General features: G+C 48.4%; 3 protein-coding genes and 1 long non-coding RNA gene across 7 annotated transcripts; 2 read left to right on the top strand and 2 right to left on the bottom strand.

Annotated features, from left to right (window-relative positions):
* Window positions 1–214: 214 nt before the first annotated feature.
* Window positions 215–10,552, bottom strand: rc3h1b (ring finger and CCCH-type domains 1b). 2 transcript variants are annotated; one of them, XM_061296214.1, is made up of 19 exons: window positions 10,394–10,552; window positions 8,899–9,323; window positions 8,010–8,130; window positions 7,361–7,600; window positions 7,119–7,294; window positions 6,796–6,996; window positions 6,498–6,630; window positions 6,246–6,364; window positions 6,035–6,147; window positions 5,711–5,950; window positions 5,376–5,587; window positions 4,859–5,289; window positions 4,386–4,541; window positions 4,146–4,301; window positions 3,866–4,085; window positions 3,640–3,782; window positions 3,297–3,518; window positions 3,104–3,207; window positions 215–3,041 (listed from the first exon to the last, which is right to left on the bottom strand). In XM_061296214.1, exons 2-19 carry the CDS (start codon window positions 9,127–9,129, stop codon window positions 2,885–2,887), a joined length of 3,375 nt encoding a protein of 1,124 aa, XP_061152198.1. In that variant the 5' UTR covers window positions 9,130–9,323; window positions 10,394–10,552; the 3' UTR covers window positions 215–2,884. The 2 variants fall into 2 exon arrangements, with proteins under 2 accessions (XP_061152198.1, XP_061152199.1); XM_061296215.1 differs by lacking the exon at window positions 10,394–10,552 and adding an exon at window positions 9,429–9,691.
* Window positions 10,553–11,520: 968 nt separating this feature from the next.
* On the top strand, window positions 11,521–16,701 carry LOC133166171 (uncharacterized). The gene is made up of 9 exons (XM_061296216.1): window positions 11,521–12,196; window positions 12,395–12,458; window positions 13,097–13,249; window positions 13,318–14,378; window positions 14,597–14,750; window positions 15,198–15,417; window positions 15,524–15,636; window positions 15,722–15,912; window positions 15,978–16,701. The coding sequence occupies exons 1-9, from the start codon at window positions 11,521–11,523 to the stop codon at window positions 16,169–16,171; spliced, it is 2,826 nt and encodes a 941-aa protein (XP_061152200.1). The 3' UTR covers window positions 16,172–16,701.
* On the bottom strand, window positions 14,228–17,572 carry LOC133166177 (uncharacterized). Of its 2 annotated transcripts, none has more exons than XR_009717709.1 (4): window positions 16,824–17,572; window positions 15,618–16,199; window positions 15,153–15,442; window positions 14,228–14,363 (listed from the first exon to the last, which is right to left on the bottom strand). It is a non-coding gene; the product is annotated as an uncharacterized LOC133166177 (long non-coding RNA). The 2 variants fall into 2 exon arrangements; XR_009717708.1 differs by lacking the exon at window positions 14,228–14,363 and having other exon boundaries at window positions 15,316–15,442; window positions 15,618–15,949; window positions 16,025–16,199.
* Window positions 17,573–18,854: 1,282 nt separating this feature from the next.
* tal1 (T-cell acute lymphocytic leukemia 1) lies at window positions 18,855–25,188 on the top strand. 2 transcript variants are annotated; one of them, XM_061296219.1, is made up of 4 exons: window positions 18,855–19,014; window positions 20,195–20,891; window positions 22,093–22,181; window positions 23,186–25,188. In XM_061296219.1, exons 2-4 carry the CDS (start codon window positions 20,302–20,304, stop codon window positions 23,692–23,694), a joined length of 1,188 nt encoding a protein of 395 aa, XP_061152203.1. In that variant the 5' UTR covers window positions 18,855–19,014; window positions 20,195–20,301; the 3' UTR covers window positions 23,695–25,188. The 2 variants fall into 2 exon arrangements, with proteins under 2 accessions (XP_061152203.1, XP_061152204.1); XM_061296220.1 differs by lacking the exon at window positions 18,855–19,014 and adding an exon at window positions 19,052–19,664.
* Window positions 25,189–26,400: the final 1,212 nt, after the last annotated feature.

The raw sequence follows: 26,400 nt of genomic DNA, 5'->3' as shown, positions 1-26,400 counted from the left end.
CTGAAAAATGAGGGATTACTGTATGTGAACGGCTGTGTTGACTTTATATCCACCGAGACACAAGCTGCTCAGAGAGACATTAACATTTCAATATTTCACCTTGGCTCAAGCAATTGTGTAGATATGCATCTATACTGCACACAAACTTCTGTTTACAAAATGTTTTTGACCATTTGTAGTAAAAAAAAAAAAAAAAGGAGAGAGAGCAACACTCGAGAGTTAGAAATCTCATTTAATCTTTTCCCCCTAAACTCGGAATCACTGTAGTACATAAGTTACATTTTGTGTCAAATTTCACAGGTTCAATTTTTTTCTTTCCTCCTCAAACTTCCAGTTTGACCTCTTGCTCGTATCAAACAAACAAACAAAAAAGCAGATTGTATTATACAAAAATGCAAACCAATTTTCACACAGTGAATTCTCTTACAAAGTCAAAATGGCGTCGTAATGGCTACATCCACATTGGAGGAAGATAATTCTAGACATTCCTTAATGGAGTATAATATACATATAAAACCTTTTTTCCTTGCTGAAATTAAACCTGTACCTTAATTTAAGAGATTTTTATGATCCTTTTTTTTTTTTTTTTTTTGTTACAAGGGAAGCTATAATAAAAATAAAAATAAATCATTTTGCAAATTCCATTGCAAAGTACAACACGAGCCTCAAACAGCAGTAACAGAGCTCAGTGGTTTAAAGAAAAGTTGGAGAGTGGAGGGCTATGTATGTAGTACAGCCCCAAATGAGACATTATCCAAACTGTTTGAATTGTTTTGGTTGACTTGCACTTGAATAAAGTGACAGGAAGATCTCAAGAGCAAAAACAACAAAAGGAAAATGTGATCTTCTTGGAGCAGGTCACAATATTCGTTCTATTGTAGCAAGCCAAAAAAAAAAAAAAAGAAACGACAAATCCTGCTTGGACAAGAATAGCTGCTTCAAACTATGCATTTTTAAAAAGTCTCAATTTGTTTTGGCAGTATTGCACTGTTTGAAAAGGGGTCCTTGGGACGCTGCATTATCATACCATTCGGGCTTTAATATTCGGAAAACAGGAGGATCTGTCAACTTCCTGAGGGGGTGCAGGATTGACCGTTTTTGTTTTTCGTTCATTACAGCATAACTTGAGGGCAGAGCAAATAAAAGCAGGGGGAAAAAGTGGAGAGAGATTTTCTACAATACAACTAACACACACACAAAGCTCCATTAAAGTCTCCCAAAAGAAAAATTCTCCCCCCTGCAAAGTTACAGAATCGATTTTGTCTTCTTCGGAAGCATAGTCTTATCTTTGTTTGAACACAAAAGATTAAAGTGAACACACGTCAAATGCGCACAGAAAGTCCTTCGTCTGGGAAAGGATAACGTCTGTGTTGGCAACCAGTGGACAGAAATTTCAAACCAAAACAACAAAGCAAACCAAAATAAACATCTTGCTGATTCTAAAGTAGAGATCATTTAATATAAATGTTGAGCGAGTAGAAGAAGAGGTGGCACCTTAATTGTGCTTTTAGTATATGAATGGATGGATGGATGGAGGGAGGGAGGGATACATACTCGTATGTATAAGTGAGCTGTGTACCTAAACGATAAATGTAGCGCTTGCCAGCGGGGTTAAAAGCGGGCGGGTTTAGCGGGAACAGTAAACGCGTAAACGGAGAGCGAGACTCGCCGAGTGGCGATGATGACAGTTTTGGAGCGTCTTATGATTCCTAAAAGACACTGGAAACTATTTGCTGCCACTTCCTGATGAGCGCACACCAAACACTTTCCCTGTCCCCCAAAATCGTAATGTAAAGCATGGCAACAAAACAAAAAGAGGGGGAAAAAAAAAAAAGGGGGGGGGGGGGGGGGAAGGCAACTTCATAGAAGTTAGGCGACCACTTGACGAAATCATCCCAATGGGGAGGCTTTTGTTTTTGTTGTTGGTCTTGTTTTGTGAGTGTGTGAGTGGCCAGACGAGAAGCTCTGAGGAGGGAAAGGCTCATCAGTCAAAATTGACCCTGATGGAGGAAGATGACTTCTGACCCTGAAGATATGCATTCAGCCAAAGCACTTTTTGTTTTTTGGTGGAGTACATTATTGTGACCACGGTGAGGAAGAAGCACATTCCCTTATCAAGAAAGTTGCAATCTTTAAAACAGAATGCTTCCATTAAATATTTAATATACTGCTGTTAAGTATGCAAAAAGACATAGCACGAGTAGTCCATCCTAAAAATGCATTCATTAAAAAAAATCAACGAAATCATGCTTCTCGTGGCGGTCAGGTGGCGTTCTTTCCCTTCCCAGACCATCTGGATCTGTGCGAGCACTTTTCTTTCTTTCTTTCTTTCTTTCTTTCTTTCTTTACGATTCTGGGAGCGAGGGACAACTTGCGCCGCGCCGGCCGCTGCTGCTCTTCTCCGCGCATTAGTGTGACGCTACATTCTGGAGGCCGCTTGCCTCGATAACCGGTTTGTTCGTTTTTTTGCACGCCGTGTGACATGAATCTTGAGAGTGGGAGGGGCAGAGGGGGATGACTGAATCCCTCGCTTTTTAGCGGTACTGTCACCATCACCACCCTGTTGCTCTTCCTGAATGTGAGCCTTGTTAAGTCTAGAATCCAAGGGGGAGGGGAGAGAGAGAAGGAACAACAAAAACACACACAAAGAAATGTTATCTTATGCCATGGTTTCCAGGCAAGGAAAGTCATAAAAAAAAAAAAAAAAAAAAAAAAAAAAAAAAAGCTCATTCACAGAACAAAAAGAAAGAAAATTCATATCACGGCAGATACTGCTCATCTTCTAAATAGAATGTGTATGTATGCCTGGTGCATGCTTTTCAACAGAGCGTGTGTTTGTAAGTGTGTGTGCGTGCGTGCGTGCGTGCGTGCGTGCGTGTACTGCTTAAGAGCAGGAATGGACAACCCCGTTCTTCTGCATTTCTGAGCTCGTCCCGACTGGGTCAGAACACAGGCTCAACGTCGACGTCTTGTTTGTCAGTGACAGCATGGACCCGCCCACTGCACCTTCTTGCAGACTACTGGAGCCGTTTGACACCTCACTGCACACGAAAAAAAAAAAGACAGTTGACGAGGCACACCACCATTTTGCGCTTGAACTTACCCGAGAGCAAGGGAGATTTCTTCCAGTTGGGTCTTGTGCTCTGGTTGTCCATTCTCAGCCGATTTCATCTTGTACTGCTGAACCTCGTGGGCGACTTGGTTCTCCTGTGTTTGAAAAGAAAATGTCTCGCTGTGTCATTTGGTTTTGCCGTCACCACGACTGCTGTGCTCGAGCGACTCCAAGGTAACCTCACCATGGCCATTTCACGAGTGCGTTTCCCAATCTCTCTCTCCACCTGGTGGAGCTCCAGGCTCAGCTGTTCACTGGAGACTGCGGCCGCAGCACTGGCCCCCCCCGTTGGCCACTTGAGGGACTGCTGCGACTGCACGGCGGCAGCCTGAACTTGGCTGCTGCTCACTGGCGGCGGCGGGCCTGCTAGAGCACTGGTCTCTCTCTGCAGCAGCTTACTGGCAGACTGTGAACACAAGGAGGAAACCATTTCAAATGTCGATTGATTGAAGTCTTCACTGAAGAAAAAAAAAAGCCCCATGCAGGTGACAACCTAAAGGGAAAAAAAAAAAAAAAAAGCCTTGTACCTCAATGCTTTGCATCTGTGTCTGTTGGCTGATCTGCTGGTTGACCTGCTGCAGCTCAATCTTTAACTGTTCTCTTTCCTGGGCTGTCTGGTGGGAGGGGTACGAAGCTCCGCCCCAACCCGCATGGCTTCCATACATGTATTCTGACGGAATGGAAATTCAAAGTCAAACTGGGGCTGACGTAAACTAACGCGTGCTAAGAGACGATTGATTTTTTTTTTTGTACCGGCCATGGACATGTGTTTAGAGTTTGGGTTCTGTGGGGTGGAGACCATAGCTTGGACAGGGCCGGTCTGGTAACCCGTCTTGGAGGTACGGGAGATGGCGCCAAAGCGCGACACTGTGGGCTGGGGACCAAACGGGATAATGGGGTCGTCGTCCTTGACTTCTGCACCCCTCCGGGGGGCCTCCAGCGACGGTTCCCTCAGAACCTTCGCGTCCACATTCTGACAGGAGACGTGAAAATGAGTCAAGTTTGTTTTATGCCGTTTGTCGTCTCAACTCACCATCATGTCCATGGCACCGGGAGCCAGAACATCTTTGGGTTTGGCATCCTTGGTGCCGATGTAGGAGCTAATGGTATCGCACGACCATGGAGAGTATTGGCCGGCGTAGTCTGGCTCTCTGCATTTCCCGATGCTGTTGGTACGCTCGTCGCCGTACTGCGGGCGGGCGTACAAATGGCACATTGATTGAACCATGACCTAATTGACTGGAACATTTTCGGAAAATGCCACGGTGCTCACCTCAGGGGGATAGTCGCTTGGAAACGGATGCGAGAGAGTAGGGGAGGCTGCAAATGGCGGTGGAGAAATAACTTTCCTTTCCTCCAGCTGGGAGAGGAGCTCCAGGCGACGGCGGTGGAGATAGTCCAGACTGGGCTGGGAGCCGGCATACGAAGCCTGGGAACATACAACAAAGGATGAAGGTGCTGAACTGCTGGGGATGGTGGAGGACTACATTGAAAGATGACCAAGAGAAATCCACCAAGAGAACCAATTTGCTTTTTCACGGAGGACTATGAAAATAAAAAATACATCAAAGAATAATATGTGTTGTAAGGCTGTTGTTCTGACAATTTTAAATGATTCAGATGATTCATTAACTATCAAATCACACTTTTAGTTTGAACACAGCAAGTGTGCAACCATAAAGTTGATGGAAAATGCCACGCAGGCAGGGGTGCATCGGTATCAACAAACGATTGAAAATGGCTCACCCTGACACAAGTCCTCATGGGTTGCGATTGAGCTCCTGAAGGGTAGTAGCCTTCCGGTGGGTATCGATCGCGCACACTGGGCTCTGGGTGGTGGTACATGGAGGTAGCCTGTCCGGCTGACTGCGGGGGAACATCCAACGGTGTAGTAGAGCTTATCCTGACCAGACCATCCCTCGGTGACAGGTAAGGCTGCGGAGGAGGCGGCGGCGGAGGAGGCGGCGGCCCAGCGTAGGTCCCGTGACGTACACGTTCATAGTGCGATGGGTGAGGGTACGAAAAGGGAGGACCCGAGTGAGGAGCCTGGTAAGGGCGCTCCGATGGCCCGTAACCAGGGTACGGGTCGTGGTAAGGGGGTCCTGACTCGCTCGGGGGCGGAGGGTTACGGATGTAATCCCGAGAAACATACTGTGGTGGCTGCTGGTAGGGGTACCCTAACGACGAGGAAGAGAAAAGTCAAATCCCAGGGGCGACAAAGCGACACACATCACTCACAGCGGCCTGTTTAGCTCAAGTGTACCTGGAGGATACTGCGATGGCTCATACTGGGAAGCAGAGGGTGGCGGGCGCGCGTCCGAGTAGAACATCTCGGGGAGCTGCTGCTGGGGGTACACGGGCGAGCCTCGGGCAACAGGCATTTGCTTCACGCCGGAGAGATGATCTGAAGGCATCCGTGGGTGAGCCAGGGCATGAGGTGGCAGAGGCATACCAGTCTTGGGCATGGGGTCCAGGCTAAGTTGAAAAGAAATGCACCAAATCTTAATAGTCAGTCAGTCAGTCAATACCTCAACACTGCTGCGTTTGTAAGAAAGCTCAATAAGATCATCTTATGGCACTGCCATATGGTCTCCTCACAGGTCAGGTGGTGATCCCGGGGCACTAGCGCACCCTCCGTCCATCTTGAGGGGCTTCCGCAGCAATTCGTACGGGACTGTGTCTGCGCCGCGCGCGATGAGCTGAGGCAGGTTGGGCGCAACGCTCCCGTTGGTGAGGGGCGAAGGCTTCCTGGTCACGGACACGTCGAGGGGAAGGCCTTCTTCGGGCCCGCCTGAACCGGGCAGGCGAGCCGCCAAGCGCTTATTCATCTTTCGATACCTACAAATTATAGGACTCCATTGAAATACCGCTCTCTATGGAGAGAAAGCAAGCGCATGAAATATGAAGTGAATCGAGACGGACTTCTCCAGCTCTTCCTGAGAGTGAGCAAAGGTGCAGCTCGCTCCGCGGGGACAGCCTCCTTTCAGTTTCATGTCACGACACATGTACGTCTTGTACTTGCTGTGCTGTGGAGGCTACAAACACATTGGACTCTTCTTAGTAAGCATGGAAACCAACTTACGTATATGCACAGAGGGGGGTGGGGGGAATTTTTTTAATAAAATCACACTACCTGCTGAGGGTCAGCCCCTTTCTTGCTGTGGTTCTGGATGAAGTCCACTAGGCCATGCACAACCGTCTTCACCGCCACCAAGCCCTTCTCCAGCTGCTCCCAGGTGGGCGGGGGAGCGTCTGGGTGAGAAATGAGCAAAGCGGGCGGGAATCGGGTTTCAATCTTTCAATTTCATACCTGAGCACTTCCGAACAATTGGGCTCGCCGCTCGCTCGGCCATCTTTGAGTCTTGCTACTACTACTTTTGCTTACCGGGGCTGGGATCGATGTTGGCGAGCAGTTCCAGATGAGGCCGCAGCCTGTTAAGGTTGGCTGGGTCGCCGGTCCTCTGCAGGGCGATTGTGAGCTCTTGGACACTCTGGGCAAAGGATGCTGGGGTCTGCAGCTAAGTAGGTCACAGGGAGTCAACGCTTTCATGCTTGGCTTATCCAGTACACGCACGGGTTGGAAAATGCAAATATGTTCACTGCCGTAAAGTGGAGAAAACATGCTAACGCGTGCTAACACAGCAAAAAACACAGAGTATTCCATCCACCGCAAGCAAACGCACCTTATCTATGATGGACTGCATGTGTGACTTGTGGGACTGATCCCCATACAAGAGAGAAGACCACTGGTCGGGTGCAATGCGCAAGCCGCCCTCCATGGCAATTTGCACAATCTGAGAGTCGTGCTCACGCCGCAGAGCCTCGTAAGTGCGGAACTCCTCCTTCAGTTGCATGAGGGATGAATCTTCGTCACGTTTGGTCACCTGAGCAAGCGCAATGACAATAAAGATCTGTTCTATTCAATGCCACAGTTATGGCACTAAACCAAAGAGTCACGTTTGACGGATATTTAGGATGAAATGCCACTCAAGTTCCCCTGACGCACCTTGAAGCAGGAGGCCCTGTAGAGAAGCTGCACCACATGACCTATGCTCGTCTTGGAGGCCTGCGGAAAGCGAGGTTCCAGCCGCTGGACCACAAAGAGAACCAAAACCTTCCTGGACAGAGCCGAGCCGTCCTCCAGTGCGAGAAGGACCAGTTTCAGGGCCTCTTCTTGCATCGCTACGGGAAACCATCCAACTCAGCATGGCTTTTGGGATGGTGCGGCAGTGTGAGGAAGCAAGCTACCTGGGCCAAGGAACTGACACCCGCGCGCACGGACAGCAGCCCACAGATTGGAGGACAACTGCTGGGGGTTCTGGTGCTGCAAGATGAGCTCCGTGACGGTTCGCTCGCCCAGGGAGCGTGCGGCCCTCATGGCCCGCACGCGGCCTTCTTCCTCCACTAGCTGGCAGTGGACCAGAGTGACCAGTTTCCTCTGCATGGGTCGACTCAGCATACTTTGCGCTGTGCTGCTCAAACCGACCCCTGGTGAGATATCAGGCCAAGAGATGAATCGCCGATTAGAAATCGAAAGCCTGACGTAGTTGGTTATTTACTTTCCCTGGAGCCCAATAAGTACTCTTTCTACTGTGCTCGAAGATGCCACAAGAAAAACCCATAGTTTGCAATTGACATTTTTGGGTGCCGTTATGCACTGCACACATTTTAAACAAGCAAAATAAAAATAAAAAAAATGCACTCATCGACATGAGTAAGCGGGCAGGCATGCGACTCGACCACCTTGGTAAATTCTCAATGTCTTGCCGACTGGTGATTATCCAGTATTGCTTTTATATTTGGATGCTGCGGGCGGTCGGTCGGGCAATAGATCCACCGAGTATTGGGCATAAAAAATGAGCAAGCAGATACGAAGGGCTTTTGAGTTTGGAAGTACCTCGTGTGTTGCTGAGGGGTTTCAGGTAGAGGGCCAGCTCCTCCACACATTGCCTGGCCTCCTCATAATGCTGAGAGTCCTCGGGACTGCTAATCAAGGCCACTGGCTGGGCCTTAGGAACCTGCACACAACAGGAGTTGAAGGAAAAAGCTTCAGTAATTAATCAATGGAAGCAGAACGTGCCTTGGTCATCACGCATTACCAAACATGCTATAAATATCTGGGAACCATTTCTATTTGTAGCTTTTCCTTTATTGCACTCCTTTCCCAATTCATGGTCCACCCAAATTAGAACGTACTAAATATATCCATCCCTTGTTGGCATATGAAAATACCCATCCGGTGTTTTACCGCACTTATCCTAATTAAGGTCATGGGTGAGTCCAATCCTATCGCTGTCGACTTCAGGTGAGAGGCGGGGGACAAATTGGATTGGTTAGCAGCCAATGGCAGACCATGTCCACGAACCTAACATGCACGATTTTAGGTTCCATGGGTCGGTCTCGATTTGCTCGACAACCAAAACGTGAAATGAGCCACACCCAACTATGAAAACACCACCTCGCATAATTCTCACTGTGCAAACGCCTGGTGGAAAAAAACAAAAAAAAGAGTTGTCATTCAAACAACACATTCAGCAACTATTGGGGGACTCTTGTTAAGGTCATCTGGCTTTTCACATTTCATTGCCGTGGAAGCTCTGAAGTCGATTGAAGCTCCAATACGATCACAGGAGCTAACAGCCTGCTAGCTCAAGTTTCAATGATTTACGTCCAAATAGATGTCCTCGCGCATTCAACATGTTCAGCCTCACTCCAAAGGTAGCGCTGCACTTTTGGGGACATGTGCGCTTGAGACGTTCCGAATGTAAAAAGGAAAGCTCTCCCACCTGGCCTCCCACCAGTTGCAGCAGGGCTGTGTTGACCGGCAGCTGCTCGATGTCCGTGCTGATGGCCGTCTGGTCGAAGGGACAGGCCTTGCGGTGCAGCTTGTTCAGGCACATCTTGCAGACGGTGTGACCGCAGCCCAAACTGATGGGCCGCCGAACCGTCTCCTCAAATGTCTGTGTGCAGATGGGACAGAGCAGGAACTCTGTCCACTGTGGCGCTTGAACTGGCATGATGAAGATTATATGTGGGTGGGTGGGCTGCTTTTGGGGACTAGTGCGTGCAAAGGTGTATAAACTATGACAGAAAAAGAATAGAATAATAATAATAATATATATGAAAGATTCCACTGGAATCAAGAATTGTTTTCTTCCGAACTAAATGTCCTCACACATTGTGGATTTGGGGTCACATCACACGATGAATACTGGAGGGGGGAGGGGGGTGGGGTACACAAACAAAACAAAAGACATTTTAACGTCAGCAAACACTGCAATGCATTCAAATAACGTCACATAACAGTCATACTTACAACAACATTTCATTTGCAAATCCTTGCCCTATTTGAACGCTATGTTGACGTATGGAGGATTTTCAAGAGCATCCAAAGAAAAGGCCAGAGGTAGTCAAAGTATCCCAAATGCAAGTCCGAAGAATTGTGGTTTGGAGAGCAAACAAGCCCAAAACAACTGCCTATGTGGCCTACTTCGTCGTGCAGCTCGTCACTGAGGCTTTGGACAAAGGGTGCTTGAATTAGCTAATAGCCTTTCTACGCTATCCCGAACTTGTTGTGACGCTGACGTTCGCCACTAGAATTAAAGTAGCATTAAGCCGCAAGTATTCTTTGATTGTAGGCTTTAGATGTCTGCTGTCGTAACTACGTGTCACACGTACCGGGTGGGTAACTGAAAGAAAGCTCGCTCGCTCGCTCACGCTCAGCTGATTTACAAACTGACTTGTTAGCACCATCCGGCTATGGGTGGCTAAGCGAGCGAGCTTGCTCGCTAGCAGCTCGCGAGCAAGCAAGCAAACAAGCGAGACAACGTTGTGCCTGCCAATTTACAATTTAACTGATGTCTATGCTTAAATAGATCAACAAAGGTTCGCCAAACGGACATTTTCTGAACAATTCCAGGGATATAGCCCGTCTTTGTAGGCCGTGAGCGAGTATTCAATATGAAGGAAATGAAAACTAGCGGGGCTCGGGAGATTATGTAACATTGGTCAACCAAAACATCGGAAATTGCTTCAAATGTGTTCTGGCTATTACATCATCACTTTAGACAAACGACGGACGAGTGCTTAAATCACCTTTTGCAGAAGCTGTGAATGCAAAATACTTGTACCGAGTGCTTGGCTGGAGACGAGCAGTGCTAACATGCTAACGAACAATCCCATGCTAGCGTTCCGAGCTAAGCGTCGTAAATGCCACTAAAACAAAACATTCGGCTTCAACCGGACCGCACAAACGTTCTCTCCAACGGTGTCGTTACTCACTCATTCCAAACGACTTGGAAGATGTCCATCTCTGGTTAAGAAAATGCGATATTTCCTTGCCATGTCGACTGTACAGCGCAGCCGCTGCCGAGGGGGGGTTTGTCGGGGAAGGGTGTCAACTCTACGGGGCGAGACCAGACGGGGCTAGCCGGTTACAGCTAGCTGGGGCGCGTGCGTGAGGAGCGCGTGAACCAGACGAGGGCTCCCTCTTGCGGCGAGGAGCTGCATGTGCACTCACTAAAGGACCAAAATAAATCACATCTGGAGATGCGCGCGTACGGGCGTGTGTTTGTGTGCACGCACGCATGACATGAAAACAGGAAGGCGGCAGAAGGGCTGGCTGGATGGATGGATGGATGGATGGATGGCTGGATGGCTGCTTGGATGGATGGATGAATGCTGTGACGAATAAGACACACGCACTCTTGTGTCATCTTATTTCTCGATGATTTAATACCATTTAGGTTCACGGTGCACCCTCTGCCCTCTTTTTCTTATTTAATCCTCCTCATTGACGTATCAATGTGCGGATCGCGCGTTACGCAACAGTAAAGAGGAGCTTCACTCGGAAAAGCTGCTACGCGAAGCAAGGGCGAAATTTAAGCAGATTTGTGTTCAGTTTTTTTTTTTTTTGGCTCTACTGTATTCCCGCTGTGATCATTTGTGGGCGCAAATCACGCCAAAGGGAACGACCTGGATGCACATCATGGAAGTGGAAGAAACATTGGAGGGATGTTTTGGCAATTCACTCTTGGAGAGCTTAGTGCGACGCTAACAGAAAATGACGGTAATTTCCCTCATTGGAAAAAACAACAATGTTTTTATCGCTACTTTGTTCCAATGTTACGCGAGGTTGTAAATAAATGTTGTGCACGATGACTTCATTCCATTTTTATCTCGGGACTGCTTGTTGGTGAAGAGGCTCAATTGCATGCAGCGGCACTCGCTTATTCTCATTCCAAAGGATTATCCCGCAAAGTAATCAGCGGATGAAGCAACGTGACCGAATCCATGTTTCATATCTCCTCACCGTGCCTATCGGAAAGGAAGTTGTCGTTTGGTGATATTTTTTCTTTGGTCTGCGCAGCGCGCAAGTGGACGAGGACCTCCTCGCGCATGAGCGGCCAATGGAGCACGAGAAGGTGGCGGGGGCAATTCAAAGGAAATCTGTCCCTGATTTACCCCCGGGCTCAGCTTTCCCGCCGTCCGTGAGCAGGGGGAAATCGGACGGCGACGAGCTGCCGGACGTCCCCTTCGGGCTGCAGCCTACGGGGAAAGGTCAAGTCACTGCTACTTGCTGCCCGTTGGGTACACTGAGCAGCAGTGACGAAGAGGAGAAGAGGGAGGACGTCGAGGTGCAAGTCAGATTAGAGATCCACAGGGCGCAGCTCCGAGAAGACCAAGCGACGGAAACGCATCTTTCTCCATGTCTACCTGAAAAGGACCCCGTGGCACCTCCTCCGCCACCTGTGCTCTCCTGCTCCATCTCACCCCCAAGCCCCCAAACACCTCCCCCCACCACAATCAGACACTGGGCACCCCCAAAGGGCTTCTGGAGGGTGGCCCGGCCGGAGACGTTGCTTCTCAACAACGTGGATCCCCATAACGTTGCCTCGGCTTTATCCTGCAAGGACTTCACTCGAGGGGAGGAGGACAAGACGGAAGGCCAGGGAGACATTGTAGCAAATGCGGACAAGCAGCACTTAGTAGCAGGCGCTGATGACAAAGTCAGGCCAAGAGCTGATGAGAAGTTGAAAGAAAAGTGCAGAGATGAAGATGCCAAAGACAGCGTGGATGATCAAGGTACGCCTGCAGGGAAAAGCATGTCAAAGCTTGACAATTCATGACCCGATTTTCAAATCCTGTTTCGTATTGTCATGTCACCTGGCACAGATGTGCGAGATGTGGACGTTTAGTCCAAGGCAGAACGGGATACGCATGCAGACAAGCCAATCAAATGCTGCCATTTGCCTCAAATGTCTTCCTGTATTTTTGCGGCAGATCAGGGAGCCCACGGCACTTTAGAGGACTTGGCCACGCTTCAGGAACTGGAGCCCTATTTGAGGTGAGTAGTAGGTGAAGTAGTGCTAGGAATCATTTGGAGAAACGTCACCATATTTGACGACTCAACTCGTTCCAATTTTAATGAAGGTGACATTTTGCAGCCATCATCAGGATTAAAGTGGCGATTATTATGATGGCGATTAGAAGGCGTGGACTGGAACAGATGGTCAACCAAAACAGGCCATCCCGTGTATGAAAACATTGGCATGCCAAACTTTCATCTAGCGCAAAACAGTATGTTCTTGCTCCCAGTGCGTCCACCATGACAAGGATAATCCACATGACGGGCGTATCATGCTATCTTTATCGCTGGGCCGGCCGGGGCTTAAAAGACGAGTACAGACGATGGAGCATAATGCAGAGGAGCTTAGGCGGAGGGCTGGATGGATGGATGGATGGATGGATGGATGGATGGATGGATGGATGGATGGATGGATGATGGATGGATGGATGACGTGTCGCTTTGCCGCTTTACGCCAGCCAGTGCCACGCCCCGGCCTATCTATGATCGCATAAAACGGATTGGGCCAGCTCAATTCGGTCTTCGTTAAGTCGATACAGGGGAACGGACGCGGTCGGACTTTTCCCTCCTGACCGACGACGACGACTTGTACGTATGTCCCGAACGCGGATGTTTAGATCTCTCCTGGTAATCGGCGATGAACTCCCTCTGAGTCCGAGGCACGAGCAAGCCAAGCGTCTCCTGGAGCGAGCGCGCCTCAAGGCTCGCTCCAACCCGGTCAAAGGTGACCGCCCCGGCAGACGCTCCCACTCTGATCACAGGGCGGCTGTGTAAGTTCACCTTCTCTCCTGGAAATGGTTGCATTTGGGATCGTCCGCATCAGGTCTATTTCTTGCAGAAAGAAGCAGCAAGTTGAGGCTCACAATCCCAAAGCCGTTGGAGCTGCCCAAAGTGCGTCCGCTCCCCTCCTGGCCCCCGAGCAAGGAGACGCCTCCCCGGGGGATGGGCTGGCCGGATCCAGGCGCTACGGCTGCTCGCCCACCCGGGTACGTTTTGAGGACGAGTCGGAGAGAGAAGCCGAGTCCCGCTATTTGGACAGGGTGCGACAGCGCGGGCGACCTGCCGTGCCAAAGTCCAAAAACAGGGACAGCAACACAGATTCCAGCAGCAGCGGTTCCGAGAGGAGTCGGAGCCACAGGAGCGTCTCCGTGCCTGCTCTCCAGAAGCAAGAGACGGTGATTCGAGAGATCGTAGTCCTGGTGAAGAAATGCCAGGCCTGCGGTTCTGTGGCGCGGGAACCTCAGCCCGTCTCCTCGCAAATCATCGAGTTACAGCAGAGCGCCAACCCGGAGGACGCCAGGGGCCGACCGGTTCCTTGCTGGGTGCCTCCCAGCAAAGCGGAAGTCAGCGGCCGTCCCAAGGCTCCTCTGACGGTCACCTTTGCGGGTGCCTTTATTCTGGGGGAGAACAAAGAAAGAAGCACAGGCTGGAAATCATCCGGTTTCGGGAAGCTGAGGAGAAGGAGCAGGAAAGGAGAAAGCCGACTGGAGTCCGGCAACGGGCCCTACGGTCCGTCCTGGGCCCAGAGGCGGAACTCCAATCCCAGGACTAGAGTCAACCTGAGCAGAGGCGTTTCCTTCGGTAGCCCACGCTCCGGCGGAGCGAGCGAGGCGCCCACCCTGCCCATCAAATCCGCTCTCAAGTCAAGCTCCAGGAATCGCTCGGTTGCCGCTCAGTCCACCGTGCAGTTCCAGACGCCGTCCAACCAGGGAAGCGAAGCCGGGCCTCAGCATTTGGACCGGCCAGAGGTCCGGAGGGAGTCGCCTGCCTCGTCCCTCGCGATGGTGAGCAGCGACCCGGCGGCGTGCATCCGGCCCTCCACGCTGAGGTACTCCCCTGCTCGTCTCAACCCGGACGTGCCGGCTGCCGACGTCTGGGACGCCGCTTCGGATGGAGCGGGTGAGTGCACAAACCACATGGACGAGCACTTTTAGTGCTTAGTGACACACACACACACACACACACACACACACACACACACACACACACCATGCGCAAAAGGTAGGGGAGGGACATTTGGCTTTCGGAAAAAACCGACAACAAGCTACAGTATTCCCAAGGCATTAAGCACGGCATCACCACGACACGCATCCAATCTTATCCTATCCTTGGACCAGTGGCGGCGACAGACACGGGAGCCGGGTCCGAGTTCCAGCCCGCCATGCGCGGCGCGGCGGCCTCGTCTCGGGCCGAGGATCTCAGAGCTGAGCTGTTGAGAGCCGAGCATCTGAAAGCCGAGGCCGTATGGGAGGACAGCTCGGATGGATCCAGGTGAGCCGAGACCACGCTCTTTTGCCCTAACTAACGCACAACCGGCCTTCCATTTTTAAAAAGAGGAAGAACAAGTCGAATGCTCATTCCATTTGGGAGTCAGTGTGGAGGACTTAATACTGATAATACTTAGCCCCCCAGACTGACAGCATTCCCAAAGCTACTCCACAGGGGATTACAGCCATGGCACACAATGAGCAAGGATGGCATTGTGGGGTGAAATGTTCAAAGCAAGGCTGCCCTCTTGCGGAAAGGAAATGCAGTTGCATTTTTGGGCTCACCACAAATGAGGACTTTTCAAACTTGACCGAAATGTTTGCTCTCTCAAATTGTAGCACTTGAGAGATATTTCCCGTTTTTTTCACATTGTCACTTAAGCTTTGTATCATATCATTTGTGTACCTGTGCTTTTTCTTTTTCTTTCTTTCTTTCTTCCTTTCTTTCCAGGAAGCCGGACGGTCGACCCAAGCTTTTCTTGCGTCGCTTCTTTTCCTCCATCGGCCTGAACAGCGTGGGCAGACTTGTGAAGGGAAGCCGTTCCAGTAGCATGGAACAGCTCAGCGTTCCCGCCGCCAGCAGGTCCAACGCGAGTTCGCCGAGCCCCACGCGCAGGCGGCATCCCAGCGTTGGGATACAGAGGACGCCCTCTCTGCAGAGCCTGCACACGGTTTGGTGCTACTCTCTCTACCTGGCTAGAAAAAGTCACAAAACACAATGACATGAAGAATAGAGTTCTATACGTGGAATTGAAGCGCTTGGCTTTTTGCCCCTAGGCCCTGCCGCTGGCCCAACTCCGTAAAGCCTCCTCTGTGCAGAGTTTAGAGAGGAGAACAGAGCGTACAACCATTCTGGGTGAGGTGCACATACCTTATGGCCTAGCGCCAAGGTAAGTCCATTCCCCGAAGCGAGGCACGTGGCGTGAAGCGGACCTCGCTTGGTGCTCAGTGAAAGAAGTACTTGTTCTGCCAAAGTCCTGACAGTCCTCTTCTGGAAGCCCACCGGAGCCTGAGCGGTGAAGACGTCATACCATCCAGGGTGCTGCGACCAGCGGGGAGGGTTTCTCAGGCCTTTCCGGACGGGTCTCTTCTCCTCGAGCTTATCCGACCCCCAAATGGTCCTTTTGGTTTTGTCATCTCAAGGGGCAAAGGCAGACCTGACACAGGTATGGCGTGCAATGTACAGATGGGGGATGGGCAAGCCTGCAAAGTTCTCATTGTGTTCTTGCAGGCGTTTATGTGGAGAAAGTGGGCGACGGAACTGGCGACGTTCCTTACGTGGGTCTCCTGGGCGTGGCTGATGAGATTATTCAGGTGAATGGGGAAGCGGTGGCAGGACTCAGTCTGGACCAGGTGACCCGGCTCATGACACGGGAAAGCGTGGCTTCTCTAAGGATCATGCCGGCTCGACGTAGCCCACGCTGAATGAGGGCAACAGACAGCAGCCTCACTTCTATGGATGAAGAAAGTACGACTTTGGTGCCATCTTGTGGTATCTTTGTGCCAAGAAAATGTGTTGAATTGACTTCGAGCTTCACTAGTGCTTTGCAAGTAGCAAGCTTTGGTGGCGGCCTCAACTACTCTTGGCAGTGCTTGGTGGTTCACTGTGCAGTATTGTGTATTATATTGATATGTGGGCTTTTTTATTTTCACACGTCACCAGCAGAGCCAGACATTAACTTGCAGGGATGATGATGATGATGATGATGGCCAACGCCATATAAATATTTCAATGTAGCAGCAGCAGCAGCAGCTATATTTTGGTCATATTTCATGTTCAGGAATACTGCTGTATGCTATGCTCAATACATTGTGATCCAATTTAACCGTTTGCTCCACAATCTGACATGATGCAAAATGTCTCGAAACACCTTGAAGTCTATCTCTTTGTATACCCTAATAATAGTTATCTAAATATGGACTACAACTATGAATAAACAGCAATGACTCGCAAAGGTTTCCTGCAGCATCTGCTCATTATTTGGCAAGCACAAGCATACTGCCACACTTCTTTCATGACATTTCGCTGCAAAATGAAATACACGAACACAACCAAATGATTTTGAATCAAATTTACCGTTTGAGCGATGTCTAAATGGTTGTGTTGGTCGTCTGGGAATGAATCTTAGCCCAAAAAGCCATTCTTCAAAACTTCCGCCCACGAGGAAGTTGGAAAGTAAAAGGCACCCGTGCAAGGTTTTCAAATGAAACGTGTCCTGCAGGTTCAATCAAGGTTGGGAAAGAGACTAATGAGACGATTGGTGCTCCTTACGTTCGAACGTGCAGCATTGCAGGATGACGCTCGTGACTGGATGGATGGATGGATGGATGGATGGATGGATGGATGGATGGATGGATGGATGGATGCAAGAGGGCTGCCGTGTCGTGTCGTGCCGTGCCGTGCCGTGCCGTGTCGTGTCGTGTCGTGTCGTGTCGTGTCGTGTCGTGTCGTGTCGTGTCGTGTCGTGTCGTGTCGTGTCGTGTCGTGTCGTTCCGTGCCGTGCCGTGCCGTGTCGTGACTGCACTAAGCCTCATCCGTGCGGCAGACGTCGTGACTAACCCTTGGCGCCGTCTGAACGAACATACAATCCATAAAACACTGATGTGACGACGTCGAGGTGCACTTCCCACCAATTGGAGCAACTGTGCACGTTTTATTGCATTAAATTAGCAGACAGAAATGCGTTCTTAATGGCATTCGTTATGACCTGCAATTTGGGAGCTGCTGCAAATCTGCTCCGTGATAGCGTGTCACCGTTAATGCTGCTCCTTTATTTATCTGATGCGTGTGCGTGTGTGACCGCAAGCCGATAGCCACACACTTTATCTCTCCTGGCCACGAGTCCACCCCCCCCGACCCGACCCGACCCGACCCGACCCGCCACCAGTGCTCCGTGGCCCTCAACACAATGACACTCTTTTCATTTTTTCTAGGGGGCATTCACAATAAGCATTTATTTGACATCAGAAGCATTACAAAATGGTCAGAAAGGACCTGTTTAACTAAATCAATTTCCTTAGCCCGCCGAGGCCCTCAAAATGATGACTGAAAATGTGTGCGAGCGCGCTTTTTAATTTTATTATTCCTTAAAAAAAAATCTGATTTATTAATCCATTGTTTCATCCACCGATGTCTTTTTTTTCGGAGCGGTCCAATCAAAATTACATTGCCAATGTGTGTGTGCGTATAATATATTTTACGCACACTCACCCGCACACGCACATGACCGAGACGCCTTTTTAATTTTATTATTCCATAAAAAGAAACAAAAACCTGGTTTATCAATCCATTTTCTCATCTACTAATGTTTTTTTGTGTGTGTGTGTGTGTGTGTTTGGGGGGGGGGGGTCCAATCAAAATTACATTGACAATGTTTGTGTATACGCACACACCCACACACGGACGTGACCGAGACGCCTTTTTAAATGTATTATTCCTTAAAAAGAAACAAAAATCTAATTTATCAATCCATTTTCTCATCCACCGTTTTTTTTTGGTGGGGAGGGGGGGGGGATCCAATGAAAATTACGTTGACAATGGCAATGATTGCGTCTATGCAATATGCGAGATTATCTTAATATGGTTGACTTTTTTATTTTCTTTATTTCCATGTTTCATATGATTGAGAAAAAAACGGTGTCAATTGGCCATTAAGGATTATCTCTGCATAATTAGACCTTCATCATGGGATATGGAATAAAAGACATTTTGATCTTTTTAGGTTGAGGGGGAAGAAGGGATAAAGTCTTTTTGGGAACCTATCGTGACAAATAAAGACAATTCGGTCAAAAGCTTAAACTGTGCTTTTGTTTCTTTTCCATTGGAAAAAAAAAGAAATGGAACACCTCCATTGCCACCGCTGTTACAGTATCCCGCCTGACGTGGTTAGATGCCCCCCCCCCCCCCCCCCTTCCCAACGCCTATACAGCCCCCCCGTGACAGGCAAATAATAATGAATCATTTCATAAATAATGGCCTTAGGGGGGGGGCTTATCGCGAATGAAGAGGCCGCCGCCATGCGCTTATCTCCCTCGGCCACATTGCCGGCCCGAGTTCCGCCGAGCGAGCGAGCGAGCGAGCGAGCGCGCGTTGGTTACGGCGCGGAATGCACGCACGCACGCACGCACGCACACATGTACAGTATACAGACAAGCACGCACGAAACACACACTGGAAGTCTAAAAAAAAAAGAAAACGTCAGCTATGGATGAGCCACTCACAAAATGGCTCCACTTAGGCGGTAGCATCAACAGCAGCACTCCCAACGGTAAGTGCTCCAGTTCCAAATCGGGCGGGCGGGCGGTTGGGCAGGCGCTCGCTCGCTCGCTCGCTCGCTCTGCCGTCCGTCCGTCCGTCCGTCCGTCCGCCCGTCCCATCGTCGACGGCTCGCTTTATTTTATTCTCTTTTATAGTTGAGCGGCATGGCAATCTTTGGGATTATTATGCGTTCGCACGCTATTCGCTCTATTGGCTCGGAGGGAGGGCTATGAGAACGGATGCGAGGCCTACATTCGGGAGAAATGATCCGTCCAATTCACCTTTTAAATATTATTTGATGTCACTTTATTTACCGACCATTGCAATTGTTAATATAACACGTGGATCGTTTTTTACAGCAACGACAGAACGGCCTAGGTTTTTTTTTTTTTTTTTTTAAAGGGCATGTTTTTGTTTGTCTAAATAATGCATCGCTTTATGTGCCAGTATATGACAGACCGAAATGTTTCCCGCAATGGCCCTTAGATAATGATGTCAAATGTTTCAAAAGGCTTAGGCTTGGCAGAAAGTCATCAAATACATTGAAAGTTAAAGGACAGTGTAATCATGTGACTATTAAAAATAAGATCGTGTTTTGGGTTAGGCACAGTATGATGATTGAGACCATTGAAATATATCGAATGGGGCGCTTATTTTCAGGTGACGACAATTAAATAATACATCTTGTGTTCGTTTTGACACTTATCATTGATAATTAAAGCTTATACATACTCATTTTGTTCTTCTGTGGGGTTTTAGCTTGTATTTTTTTCTTAATCTTTTTATTCGATTTATTCTATTTATTTTATGCACTGATCGGTGGGCACTTTTTAAATTTCGTTGTACATGTGTGACAATGACAATAAAGATCTATTCTATTTGTCTAAAAATGTGACCTTTTCATACATTTAGAAATAATGATCGAAAAAAGCTCGCAGCTTGTTACTTGATCACAAACGTGACTTCCGGCAAAAAAAGAAAAACGAATGATCCCTTTTTTTTTTTAGAAAAAGGTGACTTTTCAGAAAGTCCAAAAATGAATGGAAAAAGGTGTTTGAAACAAGCCTTGTTTTTAAAGCCATTCGCAGTCAAGGTATCCGCCCGTGTATTTAGACGACGAGATATTGTTCAAGTAGGCATATCTCATCATTGAAAAAAGTGACACCTATTTTTTCTTTTCTCTTCCGTAGGGTTGCTTGCACGTACCCATCCCACATTTATAATGGCGAGCGCACGGCTTATGGCTTAAAATCGTGTTCATCCGAACTGCGGAAGAAAGACAAGAGAGGGGAAAAATATGATGGAAAAAAGGCAGCCGGACCTTTGTCGCGGGAGTCCAGACGCAGAGGCTGGTCGCGGAAAGCCTGAAGACTCCTCCGTCATCATCAGATGCGAGGAAGAGGAGGAGGAGGCGAGGATGAAGAGGAGGAGGAGGAGGAGGAGGAGGAGGAGGAGGAACGAGGAGGAAGAGAAGGAAGAGAAAGAAGGGGGAGGGCTCACCGCGGGGGTCGAGGAGACCGATGACGCGCCCCTGCAGAACTCCAGCAACGGGACCGTCATCAACGGTGTTGCCAAGGAAACCGCCTCTCGCGACGCCCTTGACCTGAAAAGGGAAGTGCCGGTGATCGAGCTCTCCAGGAGGGACGCTATAAAGGCGCTGGAGAGGAGGGCCGAGAGCCATTTGGTGCCCATCACGGAGCTCCGCAGACCTCCTCTTCCTCACGCTCTTCCTCCTCACGCTCTTCCTCCTCACGCTCTTCCTCCTCCTGCACCGCCGCACATCCAACGAGAGAACGCTCGAATGGTCCAGCTGAGCCCCAACGCGTTCCCTGTCCCGGCTCGGGCCATGCTCTACAACCTGGCGCAGCCTCTCGCAGCCATCAACAGGTACGCACGCGCGCACACGCACACACACGCACACACACACACAGACAATGCCTCCCCATAGTACAAAAAAAACAAAAATCTGTCCAACAACATAGGAAAGACACAACATAATGGTGTTATTAAGATCTCTGTTCATTTGCATCCTGCATGGAAGGCTATTGATATGAAAATGTCCTCATAGCTGCTCTTCAAAGAAATCTCAGCATTGTGTCAGCAGCAGACGGATGTCCACGAGCTAACATGATCAATGTTAACATGCGAGAGGTTTGAGATATATATATATAAATTTCGACATGTTTGTGACATACTGGGTTGATGAAATGTGCAAAAAATGCAAATATATATACACATTTGACTGCATCTGCTCTTAATTAGATGAAGATGAAATGGCTACTTTTTGCACCTAATGTATATTGATCATGTCATGAGACAGCAAGTATTGGTGATGTCTCTCCTTTTGGTCTTCATTTGATTATGATTGCTTGCAAAAAAGGATGACGTAATGAGGATTGGATGCAATGGATTGGAAAAATGTTGGAATTATGATGCAGTGATGACAAAGCGAAGCTATAACGATAACATTCATTTTCCTGTATGTGCTTTTCTTGAGTCGTTCTGGGCTTGGGGGGCCATTTTGATGTCAAATGATGCTAAAATGACTGTATTAGCACTTTGAGGAAGCGTGCCTTTTCTGCATGTAAATAATAATAAATGATAATAATAAAATTATTATTATTATGTACTCTTCGTTTAAGGATTACATGCAACTAAAAGTAACATTTGTAGGTATACACGATCATGACATTTTTGAGTATTTTCCTGATAATGTGGGGAAAAAAGAACATATTGAAGTCAAGCAACGTTGTAATTGGAACATTTCCTGCTTGTGATCTTAGGTAAATAGTGTACAACTACATCATATGTTGATGATGTAATACCTGTGTTCACCTCATTTAGATATGTATAATGATGATAAAGCTAACATATAACCAAAATCAATACATGCCATTTCCTGCATCTTACCACATTTGAACATATAATGGCAGTGTAAGCACCATTCAAGCGAAGACATGATCAGCTAACATGCTTTTCTCTTATTTTGATATAGATATAACAAAGCGGCTATGTTGGTGTATGCTTCTACGATGTGAAATGACATGGAATGTAACATGCTGCTCTTTTTTTTTTTGTCGCCATGTAGTCTTGGAGGGGATTCTGAGCAGTACAGCATGTACCCCAGCAACAGGGTCAAACGCCGCCCGGCGCCTTATGAGGTTGAACTCGACGAGGGTAGGAGCATTTTAGATCTTTATAAGTATGGTAAGACGCACTTCTGCTGTGTGCTCGCACCTGCCGCTTAACGCTAGCCCCTCACTCCCTCTTCATCTCCATCCGTCCTTTGAAATGGATCTACCAGGTCACCGGCAAAAAAATCGAAATAAAAAATACTGTCAAACCGAACGCTAACTAATGGTGTCAGACCTTCAGGTAGATTTGTATTTTCTGGTGTCTTCTCCATGCACACTGACACATGCAAGGCTGGAGGATGGGAGAATAGGAAGGGGGGAAGGCCAACGAAAGGGGGGGGGGGGGGGTGCGCTTTTGCTGCCTCTACCTCCATGCCAAGCATTTACCGCAGTGGGCTGAGGGATTAAGATAGACTGGGTGTGTTCCAAGGACGACAAAAGCCTGGAAGACACCATGGATGGGGGTGTGAGGATGTGACTGAATGCAGGCTCTCCCTCAGTTGTGCACCCAAATGAAATGTGAACCCGTCGCTAACATTCGGCGGCTTCTTTTCATTTTTCATTTCAAGTTTGCGCTCTCAAATGAAAGCAAACAAAGCAAATATTCTGAGGCATTTCCACTAACAACCCAGGCGAAACTATTTTTCTTAGTTGAGGGGTCGAGCTTAAACACGTTCCTACGGGAATCAAAGTAAGACTTTTTCTCACTTCACGGTTCTTTTATATCAAACAAAATACTTTAGGTGTATTACCGGACATGTTTCGGCGGTTTCTTCCGCCTTCATCAGACATCAGATGAAGGCGGAAGAAACCATGTCAGTCAGGTCATACACCTAAAGTAATGTGTTTGATATAAAAGAACCGTGAAGTGAGGGAGAAAGTCTTTAAAAAGGAAAAACAAGATGAACTTTTTCTATTTGGAAAAACAGATTTTTTTTTCTATTGAAATGGCAATAATATGGTGAATGACTCTATTCCTTGAACATGAACGTCTCTTTTAATACGCGCAATGTCATTTACTCACGTCTCTCGATGTTTCTCCTCAAGCCGGCCAGCCCAAGATTGTCCGACGTATCTTCACCAACAGCCGCGAGCGTTGGCGGCAGCAGAACGTGAACGGCGCCTTCGCAGAGCTCCGTAAACTCATCCCCACTCACCCTCCGGACAAAAAGCTGAGCAAGAACGAGATCCTGCGTCTGGCCATGAAGTACATCAGCTTCCTCTCCAACCTGCTGGAGGACCAGGACGGGCGCGACGTCGGCCCCCCAACTGAAGGCGACACCGGGATCCTGGTGGGGCCACACGACGGGGTGCCCCAAGGCGGCCCGCGTCAGGACACGATGGTAAGCTCGGCTAGGGACGACCTGCCGGAGACCATGTCGCCCGGCTCCAGTTGCGGGAGCTTGCCTGACGGAGACGCCGAAGGCAGCCCGGAGAGCTTCGTGGAGGATCAGGACTCGCCTCCCGCCCCGAGGACTATGGCGGCTTCACGCGGCCCTCCTCCGCTCCATCTCAGGCGCAACGGACGCCCGCTGGATGGCTCCGGCCGACGTTGATTGTGAAAAACGGAAGGAAAAGTGCGTGCTTACGTTCGTGGGTCATTTGAGGTGGTGGATGAAGATGTAGATTGCGCGAGAGACACCATGGACCTGACGACCTTCTGCACTTGACGACACTGATGGAAAAGCCTCGCTGGCTGGATTTGGAAACAAGGTGTAAATTGTGCATGTCTTTGAACGAGCAGCCTGCGGTGCGGATGAAAGGCTTGTTTGTTTTGAAAAAGCCAAGAGCTTCAAATCTGAACTCCATCCCTTGTCTTGTATTAGAGTGGCAAAATGGCGTGCGATCGAAGCAAGAACGAGCAAAGAGTGAAAAGTGCAATGAAACCACTGAGCAAATTGGGCAGCAATGGAAGGTGGTGACAAATCAGCTTGTTCTCACAAGATGACGACGAGCACGTCATCTGTGGGAACCACGTGCTCTTTTTGCCCCAGTTACTATCCAAAAAGAGGATGCAAATCCTCAAGACCTTTTTACACCGCACTCGCTCTTTGGACCAAGTTTGGTTCGACCTGACCTGAAAAAGTGATTTTTTTTTTTATTCGTCTTCCCTACAATCGGTCAAATCCATATTGCGCAAGCATCTAATATACGGATGTCGAGCGTAAAAACTGAAACCAAAACCCGACGTGCTAAAAAGAGAAATCAACAAATCAAAGCACCCGATTCAAATTTGCTATTACAATCTTGAGTCATTCAACTAAACCAGTTTTTTTTTTGATGTAGAATTCCAGGGTATCTCAAGGGCCTAGTTGGTCGCACTTGCGGAAACTTGTGGTGAGAAGACAGCTCAATAGAAAACCCCTCAACTGCCCTTCAGTCAATGATTGTAAATAGCTTTCTATTTTCACGGAACAACGTCATGTGCTTTTAAGATGTCCCTATACTGTGTTGTTTGGTTCAAAAGATGGAAGGCGAGTCGTAAACATGAAAAGTTGGTACCATTTCATCTCGTTAGGGTTTGGCGTCGAGAGAACGACGCCAGACTCCAAACACATTTTTGCAGTTTTGCATGGGAGGTACAAAAACACACGCTGATTCTCGAGGTGTACAACATGTCGGTCCCGGCGTCATTTTGACATGAATGTCTAGTTTCTTTTTTTCCTCTTCCCGACTGTAACGCGTATGTAGTTTTAGAAAGGTACAAAGAGCAGCCCCTTTGTGGTGCCAACGGCATGGCATGTTGGTGACGGACGGCACCGGCAGTTGTCAAGGTTTGCTCAATGCTGTTGCGGACGGCACCAGCAGTTGTCAAGGTTTGCGCAATGCTGTTGCGCGTTCTGCCTTTTCAGCGGAATTCACTAACCTACACTATATTGGTACCTTTGGTAACGATGGTATTTTATGAATGGCGGCAAAAAGGAACTTGTACGTTTGGTTATGATATATTTGTTGTAGATGTATCTATGAATATATCCAATGTTGAATCGGATGGATTTGACACAAAACTCTCTGAATAAAAGAACAAGAAGTTTCTGATGATTCACAAAGATGTGCCTTGAACTACTTTACAAGTTCCGACTCACTCAAATCGTTCATTTGTATCCTTTTCAAGCCCAAATTGACTTGGTGTGATGCAACTCTCTCGATAGAAACATCTCAGTTTAGGGAGCAACAAATGCTAGTTTTCCACACTTCAACAATATGTCGTTGGATCCATGAGCAGAAAACTTTGCAAAGTTAACTTTAGCATCTTCTACCTTATGATTATGATTGGATATGTCCCTAAATCACTGGAGCGAGAAAAAAAAAAGGGGTCCACTGCAGCAAAATGGAGACTATGGCGTAGAACACTGCAGCATGCATCCAAACCTAGCTTCAAGGTAAGATCATATGATTGTTGTCAGCGTTTAATTATTGCATTTCATTTGTGTCATATCATTGCAAAATAAAAGCAAGTCATAAAAAGCAGCCTTTTGACATCAGAGCTCCTCATTCCGGCGTGCAGGTGTACCTCACGTCATGCCCGACCGAGCGAGCCTCACAGGCTGAAAGTGGCGTTCCGCTTCTCCAAAGTCGGCATGCTTATTCCTCGGTGGACGCTCACTTCCTCCCAGCATGTGACAACTTCCTGTGGAGGTCATCTGGGCTCAGTGACCTACAGGATATCCTGCCATTGTCAAGAGAGCTTTGGACAGCCTCCCCCTGCGCTTGCCTCAATATATGCTGTTGTGTCTGCAATGCACCAAAAGAGCTGCCACTCTAGAAAGCGCCAATCCAAACAAATGGAAGCATCCCACCCGCCTGATCGAGTCAAAGTCCCATTACTATTCAGACGTGACTCCTGCCCCCAATTGCTGTCGAAATGCTGCTGCTCCCCCTAAATTGTGGCTTGGTCTCTTTGCAAAAACAAAATAGAGGCACATCAGAAGTAGCACCGCATCAGGCCCAGCAGGCCAGTGTACCAGATGGCCAGTCCAGCCCTGCTCGCTCGGGTGTGTGACATTTGATTAAAAAAAAAAAATCCCCCCAAAACATCAGATAACGTGTGGAAAACTGGTCAGAATATGATCAACTTTTTTGGCGGGAAGCACCGCTTCTCGACATCCCTGGAAAAAAAGTGCAACTACTTGCGGAAAGTGCACGAGACATCCATGTGTTTGAAAGGGGCTCTCGGGGTTAATGGCTATACCTGCCTCACGCTCACAAAATCTCACCAAAAGAGTGTGTGATGGGAAGCCTGGGCGCGCATGTGTGTGCGT

This window comes from Syngnathus typhle, linkage group LG13 (assembly GCF_033458585.1).
Source record: "Syngnathus typhle isolate RoL2023-S1 ecotype Sweden linkage group LG13, RoL_Styp_1.0, whole genome shotgun sequence".
Classification (NCBI taxonomy): Eukaryota; Metazoa; Chordata; class Actinopteri; order Syngnathiformes; family Syngnathidae; genus Syngnathus; species Syngnathus typhle.
Note: the sequence above shows the minus strand (reverse complement) of the source record. Positions and strands in the feature narration are given on the sequence as shown.